General features: G+C 40.0%; 2 protein-coding genes across 2 annotated transcripts in view; both read left to right on the forward strand.

Annotated features, from left to right (window-relative positions):
- Window positions 1-942, forward strand: part of LOC310770860 (rano class II histocompatibility antigen, B alpha chain-like) — a 2,135-nt gene extending 1,193 nt beyond the window's left edge. Inside the window, exons 3-4 of the mRNA XM_083663565.1 lie at window positions 196-477; window positions 592-942. Of these exons, the coding sequence (XP_083519691.1) occupies window positions 196-477; window positions 592-713 (404 nt within the window). The 3' untranslated portion in view covers window positions 714-942. The remainder of the gene's footprint in view (window positions 1-195; window positions 478-591) is intronic.
- Window positions 943-3,754: 2,812 nt separating this feature from the next.
- On the forward strand, window positions 3,755-9,608 carry LOC310770853 (H-2 class II histocompatibility antigen, E-S beta chain-like). The gene is made up of 7 exons (XM_083663556.1): window positions 3,755-3,833; window positions 3,954-4,226; window positions 5,095-5,308; window positions 6,529-6,596; window positions 7,937-8,050; window positions 8,480-8,506; window positions 8,600-9,608. Exons 1-6 carry the CDS (start codon window positions 3,779-3,781, stop codon window positions 8,503-8,505), a joined length of 750 nt encoding a protein of 249 aa, XP_083519682.1. The 5' UTR covers window positions 3,755-3,778; the 3' UTR covers window position 8,506; window positions 8,600-9,608.
- The last annotated feature ends 4,740 nt before the right edge of the window (window positions 9,609-14,348 follow it).

Consider the following 14,348-nt stretch of genomic DNA (forward strand, 5'->3'; position numbering starts at 1 on the left):
TATATATATATATATATATATATATATATATATATATATATATATATATATATATATATATATATATATATATATATAACTAAGTAAGTAAAAGGCCTTGACAGAACTCAGAAAACATATTTAATGCTACTGAGACATGAAAAGTGATATCAGTATGAATTGTGCAGAGGTTTACATGATATTGTATTGTTTTAGATGCTCCTCACAGCTTCATCTACACCAGAGATGATGTGGAGCTGGGAGTGGAGAACCACCTCATCGCCCATGTGACTGGGTTCTACCCTGCTCCTGTCAAGGTCTACTGGACCAGGAACAACGTGAACGTGACTGAAGGAACCAGCCTCAACGTCCCCTACCCCAACAAAGATGCTACCTTCAGCCAGGTCGCCAGGCTGAGCTTCATCCCACAGCTTGGAGACATCTACAGCTGTTCTGTGGAGCACCAAGCCTTGAGCCAGCCACTGACCCGGATCTGGGGTGAGGCACCTTTATGTTAGCTAACCAAAACTACAGTTAGTCTAGCTAACAACAACCAAAACTATAGCTGTGACGCTGTCTTCCTGTGTGTTCATGTGTTTGGTTCCTCCTCAGATGTGGAGCAGGAACAGCCGGGGATCGGACCTGAGGTGTTTTGTGGACTGGGTCTGACCGTGGCTCTGCTGGGCGTGGCCACAGGAACCTTCTTCCTCATCAAAGGAATCGAATGCAATTGATCAGTTATTGATAAGTTATTGATGATGTGAGGCGGGCTGAAGAAGCTGCAGGAGTTAACAGACTGCTTTCTGTCCTACTGGTTTTATACTGCTTCTCTCTGCTGTGTGGATCTGTACTGATTCACTTCGCATGTTAACTTTCACACAAACAAATCAATTAACTTTTTATCTGTATTTTTTTTTAGTAATAAATATTTACATTTTCACTGTTTAACTTTGAAATTACAAAGCTTTCTATTGTGGCATTTGAACTGAATAGTCAATAACTGCTTTTATTATGGGTGCATTCATAAACAGTCACTCTGAGCACCAGAGTGCACTCAAAATGGACCGTTCATAAAGCATTGAATTTCTTTGAACAGCCGCCCTCTCATTTTAGTCTAGACATTTTGTTTAGAGCACCAGATTGAATTTACGAACGTACCCTGAGTAGCCTATTTTAGCCTACATACTTTTGTTAAATTACATTATGTTAGAAATATTGTGTGGTTATTTCTAGCATGCCTCGCTGCCTCGCACACTCACGGGTGATTATTTTATTTCGGGCACTTTCATGTCCCTGGGATGCATTTTTAATCCTTTTTTTCATGTTGTTTTTGTTATCATTGCTTAGTATGCTTTATTACTCACCTAGACTTTATTATTCTCTTGGAATATTTTTTTATCTACTTTTATACTGTTTTATGTTGAAATTTCACCATTTTCGCCTTGTCCCCAACACAGAGTTTTACTATTATTAATAAAATGCAGTTGAATCAATGATTTTCTCTCAAATATTTAACTACCTACAATTTGTGACTTTGTTTGTTTACACCAGCCTACCCAATCAGAGTGAAGCTCATTAGCATACTCTGTAAACTTTATTACCTCCAGTTGTGTTTTCACTCATGATGAGAATTCTGTCTCTTTTTAGTGATCCAGATCATTTAGCTCAGCTCAGTAATGAGAGCCGCCTCTTTGGGCTCCCAAATGGCTCTTCAGTTAACGTCCTACTGGCCCCTTCTGACTTTAATCATTAAGGAAATTAGTAATGTTTTGACTTATGATTGGTATGTGTGCATATGTATCACTTACATTATTCAATTAATTATACTAAACCTTATCATTTCCAGAATACCATAATTTTACATTAGCCTGTGTTTGGTACTTGAAATAATGTAAAAACATAACATTATGTACAACAACATAGTAAACCCTGCTTAATATGATATGATATATTTACCTTACATTCTGCCTTTAGGTTGTCTGTTATTAAAATGCATCAAATACTGCTTCATTTGTGACTGTCACTTATCTTGTTTGCTGTTGTCTGTCATCACCCGTGATTGGTTGCACGCTTATACACACATCAACATGACAGTCAGTCCATGGAGATAGGGTCCACAAAGGCACGCACAAATCGCTTGAGGGACAGTTTCTACCAGGCAGGCCACGAGACTCTTTAACAAACACAAATAAACTCCCAACAATCCAGTACTGTAGCTGCTACCATTAAGTATGTTTAATTATGTCTATGCTATTTGCACATACAGTACGTGCAAACAGCATGTTTAATTATGTCTATGCTATTTGCACTACGTGCAGTGACTATGTCACTGTTTTTGTCTTGTTTTTATTGCTTTACTGCCTTATTGCTTGTTGTTTCTCTTGTTTTCCTGCACTTATATGCCCTGTTATTTTGCACAATGTTGTAACGGAGTCTACAGCACAAGAATTTCACACGTGATACTTGTACTACGGATTGACAATAAAAAATCTTGAATCTTGAATCTTGAATCTTGAGTTCATGTGACCGAGCAGTGTGATGAAAAGATGCTATTATTATTAGGGGGGGAACATATTTTTGTGAACATTCTACAGCCGTTACACCAGCTTGATCACAGCCCCTCAAAGTAAAACAGCAAAATAACACAGAATGACTGTTGATCGCAAAATAAAGTGGAAGTTAAATACTGTCAGTGGAGTGGTATCCAGTGTGTATTGAGATACTTTGATTGATCAACAAATCAATGTTATCATCACCATAAAACTGTCCCATTTAGATATTTCTGTCTATAGCCTACCTTCCTGCCTGCCTGTCTGTCTTTCTGCCTGTTTGCCTGTCTCTCTGTCTGCCTGCCCGTTTGTTTGCCTGTCTTCCTGCTTGTCTGTCTGTCTGTCTGTCTGTCTGTCTGTCTGTCTGTCTGTCTGTCTGTCTGTCTGTCTGTCTGTCCCTATGATAACCGACCGTAGGTTTGCCCAGCTGATTCCGTGACGTATTTTTCAGTCCCAACTGATTGGTTGCTGTCAGTGTCAAGGAACTGTGTCGACAATTCTGCCAAAGAACTTAAATTGATAAGAACTTAGGCTATTTATTGTTCCACCGATTATCACTGCAGCCCAATGACAGCAGCGCTGTTATCTTTGTGTGTCTGTTCTCACTTGTGTCTGATCCAGAGCTGGAAGACCGGAAACAGTTACGGGAGACAGCTGCCATGACAGTTTGCCCGCTTCGATAAAAATTGTATTTTAGAGCCATAATATTGTTATAAATATCGACAACTAGCCAACAGATATCAAAGCTGGTGGGCTTTATGGAAAGAGCGTGGCTTGAAATGGTTGGCAGTTATATAGAACTGGTCAGTGGCATTTTAATACTGACACATAGCTGCAGTGCTCTGCAATGCATTATGAATTTCTCCATGGGGATAAATAAAGGAGATAAATGATAACTAACTAACTTAACTTAGTTAACTTATTATTGGTAATGTTACATCACGTTAGATTAATAATTTAATAAGGTCCCACCACCTATATCGACCAGCCAATCAGGTATCCCGACAGTATCTGTCCTGAATAAACAGTGGATGGGCACATAGGTCCAGACCTATATGAAAAGTATGACAACTGTGATTCATATGGTCTGGATCGATACCAGGATACTCTCTGCCACCAGCAGCCTTTAGGCCGGACTGTCTGCCTGGCAACAGGTGATGCTGGTCATGTGACCAGTGTGCGGCTCCTACATTGGTTTTTATAGCAAGACTCAGGTTGAGTCTGTCACTTAGTGAACTCAACAGAGGGACATGGCTTCATCTGTTCTGCTCTTCTCCCTCTTCTTCATCAGTCTGTATGAAGCAGGTAGGATCAATACATCAATACCTGAACTGATCAATAACTAGCTCAGAGATAATACTCTTCAGTTGGAATATAAATTATATTTATATGTGTAACTAAACAGACTTTGTCTTTGATCTCCAGATGGATTTGAGTTCTATGCGGTGAACAGTTGTGAGTTCAACTCCACTGAGCTGAAGGACATAGAGTACATTTACTATATGTATTACAACAAGGATGAGTTTGCCAGGTTCAGCAGCAGTGTGGGGAAGTTTGTCGGCTACACTGAGTATGGGCTGAAGAACGCAGAGGCCTGGAACAACAATCCTGCAGTGATCAGGGGGAGGAGGCAGAACAAGTACAGATTCTGCAAACCCAACGCTGACCTTCTCTACCCAGTTGTTCTGTCTAAGACAGGTGAGCTGCTGCTCTCTACAATAAACACATCAAATTAACCTCAGTCATAATAATAAACACATCAACTACTTTCATTCTACATCTTTGTCAATTATTTAATTTGAAGAAAACAACATTTCCACACTTGCAAACCTTGCTGTCAGATTTGAGTTTAACTGAACTCCCCCCCCCCACACACACATGTAGATGCAGTCTATATGAAATAGTCCTATGTGTGTATGTGCTGTCAACCTTCGATTAAACATCTGTATTGGTACTTTATAGTTTATCTATTGATGACAATTCACCACATTTAAGTATTTTTGACAGTCTCTCTAGTCTCTATGCATCTATGGAAATATTCACTTGAAAGAAAAATGTAAATGTGATTACAGGAAGATTAAATGTTTATAGCCCATATCAAATGTCTTTCAAATTAAAATTAAATGTGTCATTAAAGACAAATTCCCTATGTAATTTTGCATATTGTGGCAATAAAAGTGATTCTGGTTCGTATAAAGTTTTCAGTCGATAAACTCTGAACCAGACTGAGCTGAGTGACGCCATCTGGGGGAAAAACACTGATGCTGCAACTATGGAGTATTATTATTGTTAGTACTGTTTCTGTGTAATAATAGCCTACTACTGCAGTTACTACTATTACTGCTACCACCACCAACAACAACAACAACAACAACAACAACAACAGCAACAACAGCAACAACAACAACAATAATAATAATAATAATAATAATAATAATAACAACAACAACAACAACAACAATAATGATGATGAAGATGATGGTGATGAAGATGATGATGATGGTGATGATGATGATGATGATGATGATGATGATGATGATGATAACACTAACACTGTGTCCTGCAGTGAAACCCTCTGTCAAGCTGAGGTCAGTGACGCCCGATGGTGGGAGACACACAGCCATGCTGATGTGCAGCGCCTACGACTTCTACCCAAAACAAATCGATGTGACTTGGCTGAGAGATGACAAGGAAGTCACCTCTGATGTCTCTTCCACTGAAGAGATGGTCGACGGCGATTGGTACTCCCAGTTCCACTCCTACCTGGAGTACACACCCAGGTGAGTCCAGATCCACCTTTAGGCTATACACCCAGGTGAGTCCAGATCCACCTTTAGGCTATACACCCAGGTGAGTCCAGATCCACCTGTAGGCTATACACCCAGGTGAGTCCAGATCCACCTTTAGGCTATACACCCAGGTGAGTCCAGATCTACCTTTAGGCTATACACCCAGGTGAGTCCAGATCCACCTGTAGGCTATACACCCAGGTGAGTCCAGATCTACCTTTAGGCTATACACCCAGGTGAGTCCAGATCCACCTGTAGGCTATACACCCAGGTGAGTCCAGATCTACCTTTAGGCTATACACCCAGGTGAGTCCAGCTCCACCTTTAGGCTATACACCCAGGTGAGTCCAGATCCACCTTTAGGCTATACACCCAGGTGAGTCCAGATCCACCTGTAGGCTATACACCCAGGTGAGTCCAGATCTACCTGTAGGCTATACACCCAGGTGAGTCCAGATCCACCTTTAGGCTACAGTGTATACAGCCAGGTGAGTCCAGGTCCACCTTTAGGCTATACACCCAGGTGAGTCCAGATCCACCTTTATGCTACAGTGTATACATCCAGGTGAGTCCAGATCCACCTGAGGCTATACACCCAGGTGAGTCCAGGTCCACCTTTAGGCTATACATCCAGGTGAGTCCAGAATCCACATGAGGCTACACACCCAGGTGAGTCCAGATCCACCCAGGTACATACCCAGGTGATTCAGGAAAATTCCATTGATTACCAGTGGAAATGCAATGTTCTAAGAGAGTTTCTGCATTGAAATCATAGATAGATAGATAGATAGATAGATAGATATGTAGATAGATAGATAGATAGATAGATAGATAGATAGATAGATAGATAGATAGATAGATAGATAGATAGATAGATAGATAGATAGATAGATAGGCATAACTGTGTAAATATGTCATGGTGTCCAAGTTCAAGTTCAAGTTCGTTTTATTGTCTGCTTTCACAGAAATTTGTTGTAATGTGCAACAGTGCCATAGAGATATAGATAGATAGATAGATAGATATGTAGATAGATAGATAGATAGATAGATAGATAGGTAGATGGAGGAGGAGGAGACACTACTGACTGACGTGTGTGTGTGTGTGTGTGTGTGTGTGTGTGTGTGTGTGTGTGTGTGTGTGTGTGTGTGTGTCTGTGTGTGTGTGTGTGTGTGTGTGTGTGTGTGTGTGTGTGCGTGTGTGTGTTGAACAGGTCTGGAGAGAAGATCTCCTGCATCGTGGAGCACCCCAGCCTGTTCGAGCCTGTGATCAAGGACTGGGGTAACTACCTGTCTGTCTGTCTGTCTGTCTGTCTGTCTGTCTGTCTGTCTGTCTGTCTGTCTGTCTGTCTCTCTGCCTTTCTATCTGTCTGTCTGTCTGTCTGTCTATCTGCCTTTCTGTCTGTCTGCGTGTCTTGTCATCTTGGTTCTTCATACTGTACACTCACTAAGAGTTGTCACAGGAGGCTACCATTTTGACACTAGCGTTGTTTCCCTCATCGACACCAGCCACACCGGGTCTACCACCTGTCACCACTAGGGGGCTAAGGGCATCAAAGTCAACGTCACTACATAGAATTTGAAAGTTAAATGCCTCTGTATGTGTAAACTGTGACACTTTAATCAGAGACTCATGTAGATGCAGGTCAGATTCTGGCATATCACTCTTCTTTAGCCTCCCATTGGATTGTACTGTGTGACATTACTGTGTCACTATAACACTTATAATTAATAATCCTATTATTCATCCTAATCTGTCATATCAGTGATCAGATATTACTGATCAGTATTTGTTTATTTGTTTACATAAATTGATCCACATTAGCTGATGTCTACACGACCGCTAGTCTTCCTGCAGGTCCAAGAAAATATATACATATATTACATAACAGACAATGCAATAGAATACACAATACACAAAACATGTATCACATAAGAAAGAATACACAAATAGAATATACTAAAAAACATGTATCACAAAAAACATGTATCACATGAGAAAAAGAGAGAATATAACAAGATAAAAGATAATTTAGAACCAGATGTAGCAAGGTCCGCAAGTACTCAAGCTAGCCTGCCGACTAAAATTGTATTTTATGTATTAGTGTATATACATATTATGTATGTATGTATGTATGAGTGTATGTGGAGTCTAAGTTTACTTTTAAAACCAGCCTTTCCTTTGATGTAACAAACATCACCTGGAAGGCTGTTCCACGATACTATTGCCCTGTAAAATAGAGCCCTCTTCATATAATTGGACTTTGGTACAGGTAAAGTTATCAGTCCACCTCTTGTCTCTCTAGTGGAATGTGTGAGTACTTGAGCTATAAATTATGTTATTATAAAGACATTTAGGAGTATGTTGTTAGTGTGTCCATTTATCATTAGTAGCCTTGGACATGTAATCTCTGAATATGTGCTTTCATTTTACAAAATAAAAAATAACAGTAGCTATTTCCGAAGTGGGGCTGAGGTGTGAAGTCATCACAGTAATAAAAGTGAATCATGTTACTGAGCCGTGTCCACACAGTCACCAGCTAAAAGACGCCTCCTTGGACAAGCCAGTCAGATTGAGTTACACTGGACTGTCTGAAATCAACCATCTCAATGTCTCCACAGATCCCTCCATGCCTGAGTCTAAGAGAAACAAGATGGCCATCGGAGCCTCGGGACTGGCTCTGGGTCTCATCTTACCTCTGGCTGGATTCATCTTCTACAGGAGGAAGGCCCAAGGTCAGTCCACTAGACCAGTGGTTCTCAAATGGGGGTCCGGGGAGCCCCAGGGGTCCTTGAGGGGGTTCCAGGGGGTCCCCAGCCAAAAGGGGGGTAATTTGTTTGTGCTATAATTCCATTCATAAGTAACACAATGACTATTTTGTTCATGGGTTTTATACACTTTCTGTAATAAAACATCTAAAAGCATCAATCTTATTATCATATGGGGGACCGTGGGACAAAATCCTATCAAATGGAGGTCCGTGGTCTAATCTTTGTCAGTTTAGGGGTCCTTCATGTGGAAAAACTACTGCACTAGACCACTTCAGAGACACTTCAGACCAGTTCAGATCACTTGAGATCAGTTCAGACTCTTCAGACTTCACAGAACAATAACATAATAATGACTAAATAACAGCAGTCTCTTCTTCTCTTGTGTTAAATCAGGTCGGGTTCTGGTTCCCACTAACTGAGGTAGGTAGGAATCATTAATAGTAGGAGTCCTGTTGTTTGTCTCCTGGAAGAAAAAGTCAGCAGGGAACTCAACCTGCTTTCTTTTGTTTTCAGTGCTGCCACCTGCTGGAGAGGAAGAGCCGCTGTTTCTGCTTCAAGCCTTCTGTGATACACTGCACATGTGCTGTGACACATAATCTACTACAACACATACATGTTTAGTGATATACATATACTGTTGTCTATGTACTCTACTAATGTGATATAAATGATGTATGGCACATACTTAACCCAAAGCATAACCCTAACCTTAAGTGGTTCTCAAATGGGGGTCCGGAGACCCCCAGGGGTCCTTAAGGGGGCTTATTTTCCCTATAATTCCATTCATAAATAACACAATTACTATTTTGGTCATGGGTTTTATACACTTTCTGTAATAAAGCATCTAAAAGCGTCAATCTTATCATGTGGGGGACCGTGGGACAAAACAAAATCCTATCAAATGGGGGTCCGTGGTCTAATCTTTGTCAGTTTAGGGGTCCCTCATGTGAAAAGATTTGAGAACAACTTGTTTTAGTTGCCTAATCACACCCAAATGCAGCAACATTTTCAAATTGGTGGAGGAACATAAAGCAAAATGCACCAAAACCTTCCAACTATGTAATTTAGGGTCTTATTTGACTAATTACAAGCCTAAAAGAGTAGGCGTAGAAAACATTTGGGGGAAAAGTCCTGACGGAGTTGGCAGTGAAAATGTGTGTGACATAATGTGATGTACGGCACATAGTGTATGTACTGAGACATGTAGCATGACATACAGCACACATATGTAGCATGACATACAGCACATGTATGTCGCATGACGTGTATCTGAGTGTCACTCAAGTCGAATGTATTTGTGACTTGAAGCTTCGCCTTCCTGTGTGACATCATGATTCTTTTCCAGCGGCTAACTTCCTCAAACTGAGTCAGATGAAAGGCTTCAGTCCTTTAACTTCATCTGTCAAATCACATCAACTGCTTCAAGATGTTATCTGCTTTAAGGTTTTCTGAGTGTTAGATTCTCATATATCTACTGGAGTGAGATGTCTTTTCCTACAATAAATCTTTGGGAAGCACTCTATCACTTTGTTATTGTAGCTGAGACTCTCCTTATGTTTGTTTGTGTTGTGTCAGCATCACATGAAAGATCCTTGGGAAAAGTCTCCCATGTCATCATAGTAGTTCTATATTTATCATAGTATCGGTGTAATTGTTTATGAAGCTCTGTCCATATTTACAGACCATCATTGATTATAAACCCATAGCACTTATGATTACTGTAATATTCCATAACTTTATATTCACTTCTGTTGACGTGAAAACCTCGAAAACACCTTTTAAATGGTCTTCCTGAGGATTAATCCTGAAACATGGTGGTTTTTTAGTGTTTTCACCAACACTAACTTAGCAGGTTTAGAGTTTACATGCAGCACCTGAACCTTCTTGTATGTGAAAACATAGCTTGGCAAATCAAGAATTCTGATGCTTCTGATCTGACCTACAAATACCCTTCTCAGGGGGTCACCTGACAACTCATGTGATGAACCATATAAGATGTTTTCAAAGTGGGAGATCACATAGAATAGCCTAAATGTGTGTGATTTGGTTAAAGATAGTTCAGAGATACAGTAGTTTTGGGTTTTACCATTTTCCCCAATTTGCCAGAGTCAGAAACAAATAAATGCCTTCAGACCGACCTTTATTTAAATAGTCTGAAGCTATCTTGTCTCAATTGTATGGATCAAATAATTGCTGCGGCCAAATACCAATCTGATCCCACAGGCATCCAGGAATTTAGCAAAACTACAGACATCAACAAGTAAACTGGGGTGGGGGGGGGGGGGGGGGGGGGCTTTGTCCCCAATTTTTGTCTTGGGGGAGGCTCACTAGCCTGGGTAAACCCATCCCCCACGTGACCTGCTCTCAGGCTTACTGCTCTCAGTCACTAGTAGTAGTCACTGTAGTGACTGAGAGCAGGTCTGAGAGCAGGCCACGTGGAGGCTGGGTTTACCCAGGCTAGAGGCCCACAGCCTCAGACTTTGAAAAGCCCTGATAAACCACAGTCAGGGGGAAACGGCTGATAATAAATAAATAAAAAGCATGGTAAAGTACAAGGAGTGAGAAAATACATTAATATGTGGACACACTTTCTTCATATAAACACACACATGTTTATACAAACACACTTTCTTCATATAAGCACACACATGTTTATACAAACACACTTTCTTCATATAAACACACATGTTTATACAAACACACTTTCTTCATATAAACACACATATGTTTATACAAACACACTTTCTTCATATAAGCACACACATGTTTATACAAACACACTTTCTTCATAAAAACACACACATGTTTATACAAACACACTTTCTTCATATAAGCACACACATGTTTATACAAACACACTTTCTTCATATAAGCACACACATGTTTATACAAACACACTTTCTTCATATAAGCACACACATGTTTATACAAACACACTTTCTTCATATAAACACACACATGTTTATAAAAACACACTTTCTTCATATAAGCACACACATGTTTATACAAACACACTTTCTTCATATAAACACACACATGTTTATAAAAACACACTTTATTCATATAAGCACACACATGTTTATACAAACACACTTTCTTCATATAAACACACACATGTTTATACAAACACACTTTCTTCATATAAACACACACATGTTTATACAAACACACTTTCTTCATATAAACACACACATGTTTATACAAACACACTTTCTTCATATAAACACACACATGTTTATACAAACACACTTTCTTCATATAAACACACACATGTTTATAAAAACACACTTTCTTCATATAAGCACACACATGTTTATACAAACACACTTTCTTCATATAAACACACACGTGTTTATACAAAGCTGCCTTGAGAAAATATGCAATTAGGCACAAAAACCTACAGTGCCAATAGAGCCTGATGAGAACAACTTGAAGATCACATGACTAGAACATCAGGTATGGACCATCATAATGCAATGCAATAGCAAGAGGAAACATATTTTGGGAGGAAAAATGTAGCCTATTATAGGCTACATTTTTCCTATAGCTATAATTTAGAGTTGCCTCTGCTACTTTAAAAAGGTGGCAATATTTAATAACAATAAGTACCACAGCAATAGTTTTGTTTTTGTAACCTAATACAGTATGTACAATTTGAGACATATTTCACTTGCTACACTCCCGTCATACATACAATAATTATAATATTATTAATTCCACGTTACTAATACCGTACCAGGTGTAAATGTAATCAGGTTAATGTGGTCAAGCAATGTCCAATTGCAATAGCCTATGATTATTTACAATTATGTTCAGCGATTCAGCAACTAATAAAATACTATAATAAAACAGTTGTGTCTCCTGATTACCTCATTTAAAAAAGCACCCGCAGGTCTGCTCTTTACACTTCCTGAAAGATTCAGCCCGATCGCATGTAAAATGGCATAGCTGTGGCCCAACACAATTCTGCTAACACATTGCTAACACATTTCACATTCTAAGGATTTAAACGTTTTTTAACCACCCGTTTATGTCAAAATTTACTTTATCTTTTCTTTATGGGTAATATGAGCATTTTATGTGGCGTTTATTGACTTTGCATGTTTATGTTTTCTGTGTGTAAAATCTTAATAAAATATTGTAAAAAAAGATTTGAATGAATGAGGGCGAGTAAAAACTTTGATAGTTAATAATAATAATAAATGGTATTGGGCCTAGAAAGGAGGGAGGGAAGAAGAAAAAGTAATGAAGTCTGAGGAGGAAGGATGGAGGGAGGGATGAAGAGAGGGATGGAGGGAAGGTAATGTCATGGTGACCGAAGAGGAATATGAGAAGAGGGGATGAAGAGAGGGAGGGATGAAGAGAGAGAAGGAGGGGAGCAGGGATGTGCACAGATAGACACCAGGTGGTGCCCAAGCACCTGCCCTTTTACCCTCTGAAGGAATAATGCCCTTTTTGCAAGACACGTCCGCGGCCAACATGACTGTGTTTCAGAGGCTGTAGCAGACTCATTTTTAAAGCTAGAGGGAAGATACTGATATCTTAATATAAATAAAAAAATATAAATAACGCTCCAAAGTTAAGCTAGGTTTTGGCGAGGGAGAAACTGGCATGGTTGTTTTCAAAGGGGCCCCTTGATCTCTTACCTCAAGATATCTGAATGAGAATATGTTTCTATGGGTCCCCATGAGTCTCCTCTTTACAGACATAACGGGCCCTATTCTCCCACAGGCCTTCGGCGCTAAAACGGGCCTTAAACGCAAAAAAACGTGCCTTGCGCCTGTTTTGGGACGATATCAATATGGCTTTACGCTGCCAAATGCGCTTTAGGCCGAATGGGTGTGGCGCAGTCCCAGAATGGGCCAAAGTGGGCGTGTCGGCGCTAACTACCGGCCTACTGATATCTTCGCACCTGGCCTAGATTTAGCGCTTTGCGCCTTTGAAAAGCAGGCCTATTCTGTGCCTTCACTGCCTCTTCTCTGTCACCCTTCTCTCTCTCTCTCTCTGAGTTCCCAGCATGCATTGTGTTTCTCCATTTCGCTACTAAATAGCAACCAAATGAGCCAAAATAGATATAAAAGGTAGTTCTAAATTAATGTGTAATGGTAACACAGCCTGCCATTGTCAACATTTCAATATTGGACCAAATAAAACATCGAAATGAAAACACCACCCTATGTGAAACATATATGTCCTCTTGAGCCTATATATACCCCTTGTCGAGTTAACGTGATTTAGAGAAGTAACAGCGAACGCGTTCCGTGCTTCTACTGGCATCTGCTATACTGTGATGTCTGCTCCAATAACTTAGCCCCATTTCACATTTAGTTTTACAATAAAAACACATTTATGCAATGACTTTACATAATGTAGGGTATATTTATGTGCATCATCCTTCCTGCAGCAGGCGAGAGAAAATGATATCTTTCTGGACAAACTTTCACCAATCTAATAGGCTATATTTTTCTAGCTGATGTATTTGGAACATTCTTTTCACTTTGATCTTGCTATAGTGTAGCGTATTTACATGCTTGCAGTATTTCAACTGCAGTTAGATTGGTTTGAGAAGCATAATAATATGGAATAATAGCCTATAATGGAGACAGCAGACTGGATGAAGGGAGGGGGGGGGGGGCAGAGCGCCTGGCTTTCGTCAGGTTTTGCGGGACCAGTGGAATTGGAGCTAAAAAGGCAAGCGTGCGATTCGTTTATTGCACTTATCCAATGAGCATGACGGTGCATAATTTTATGCTTAAAAGGCGTGGTTGTAATGCTTTGGGCTGCGTCTAGCGCCAGCACGACGATATCAAGTGCGCCTGTCCACGCCCACTGCTTTGCGCTGCGGCTGGCGCTCGGCCTAGAAACTGCGCCGATGCAACGATAGGGACCAACCACTTTATGCTAATCCCATGCAGATTTTGGTAAAAACATGCAGTTTTTTTACATTTGTTATTTTCACATTCTATTTGAATATTTCTGCATACTGGGGTAGGTCCTTCTTAGAATGATATCATTTTGGTATGACTCGAAGGCTAAGACTCTTGTGGATTATGAGCCCAATTGTATTCATGTCTGATTATGTTAGTCATTTACTTGTAGTGAGACCATTTTTCGAAACCTGACCTCACTGTATAAAATGACATTTCAACTTCAACTTCAACTGTATTATCCTGAAGGAAATGTGGTTTGCAGCAGACATTGGGACACAACAGTACAAAAAGACCAACAATAACGAGCATCATCATGACACAAAAAAGTCCAG

Source organism: Poromitra crassiceps (genome assembly GCF_964638095.1).
Source record: "Poromitra crassiceps genome assembly, contig: HAP1_SCAFFOLD_248, whole genome shotgun sequence".
Classification (NCBI taxonomy): Eukaryota; Metazoa; Chordata; class Actinopteri; order Beryciformes; family Melamphaidae; genus Poromitra; species Poromitra crassiceps.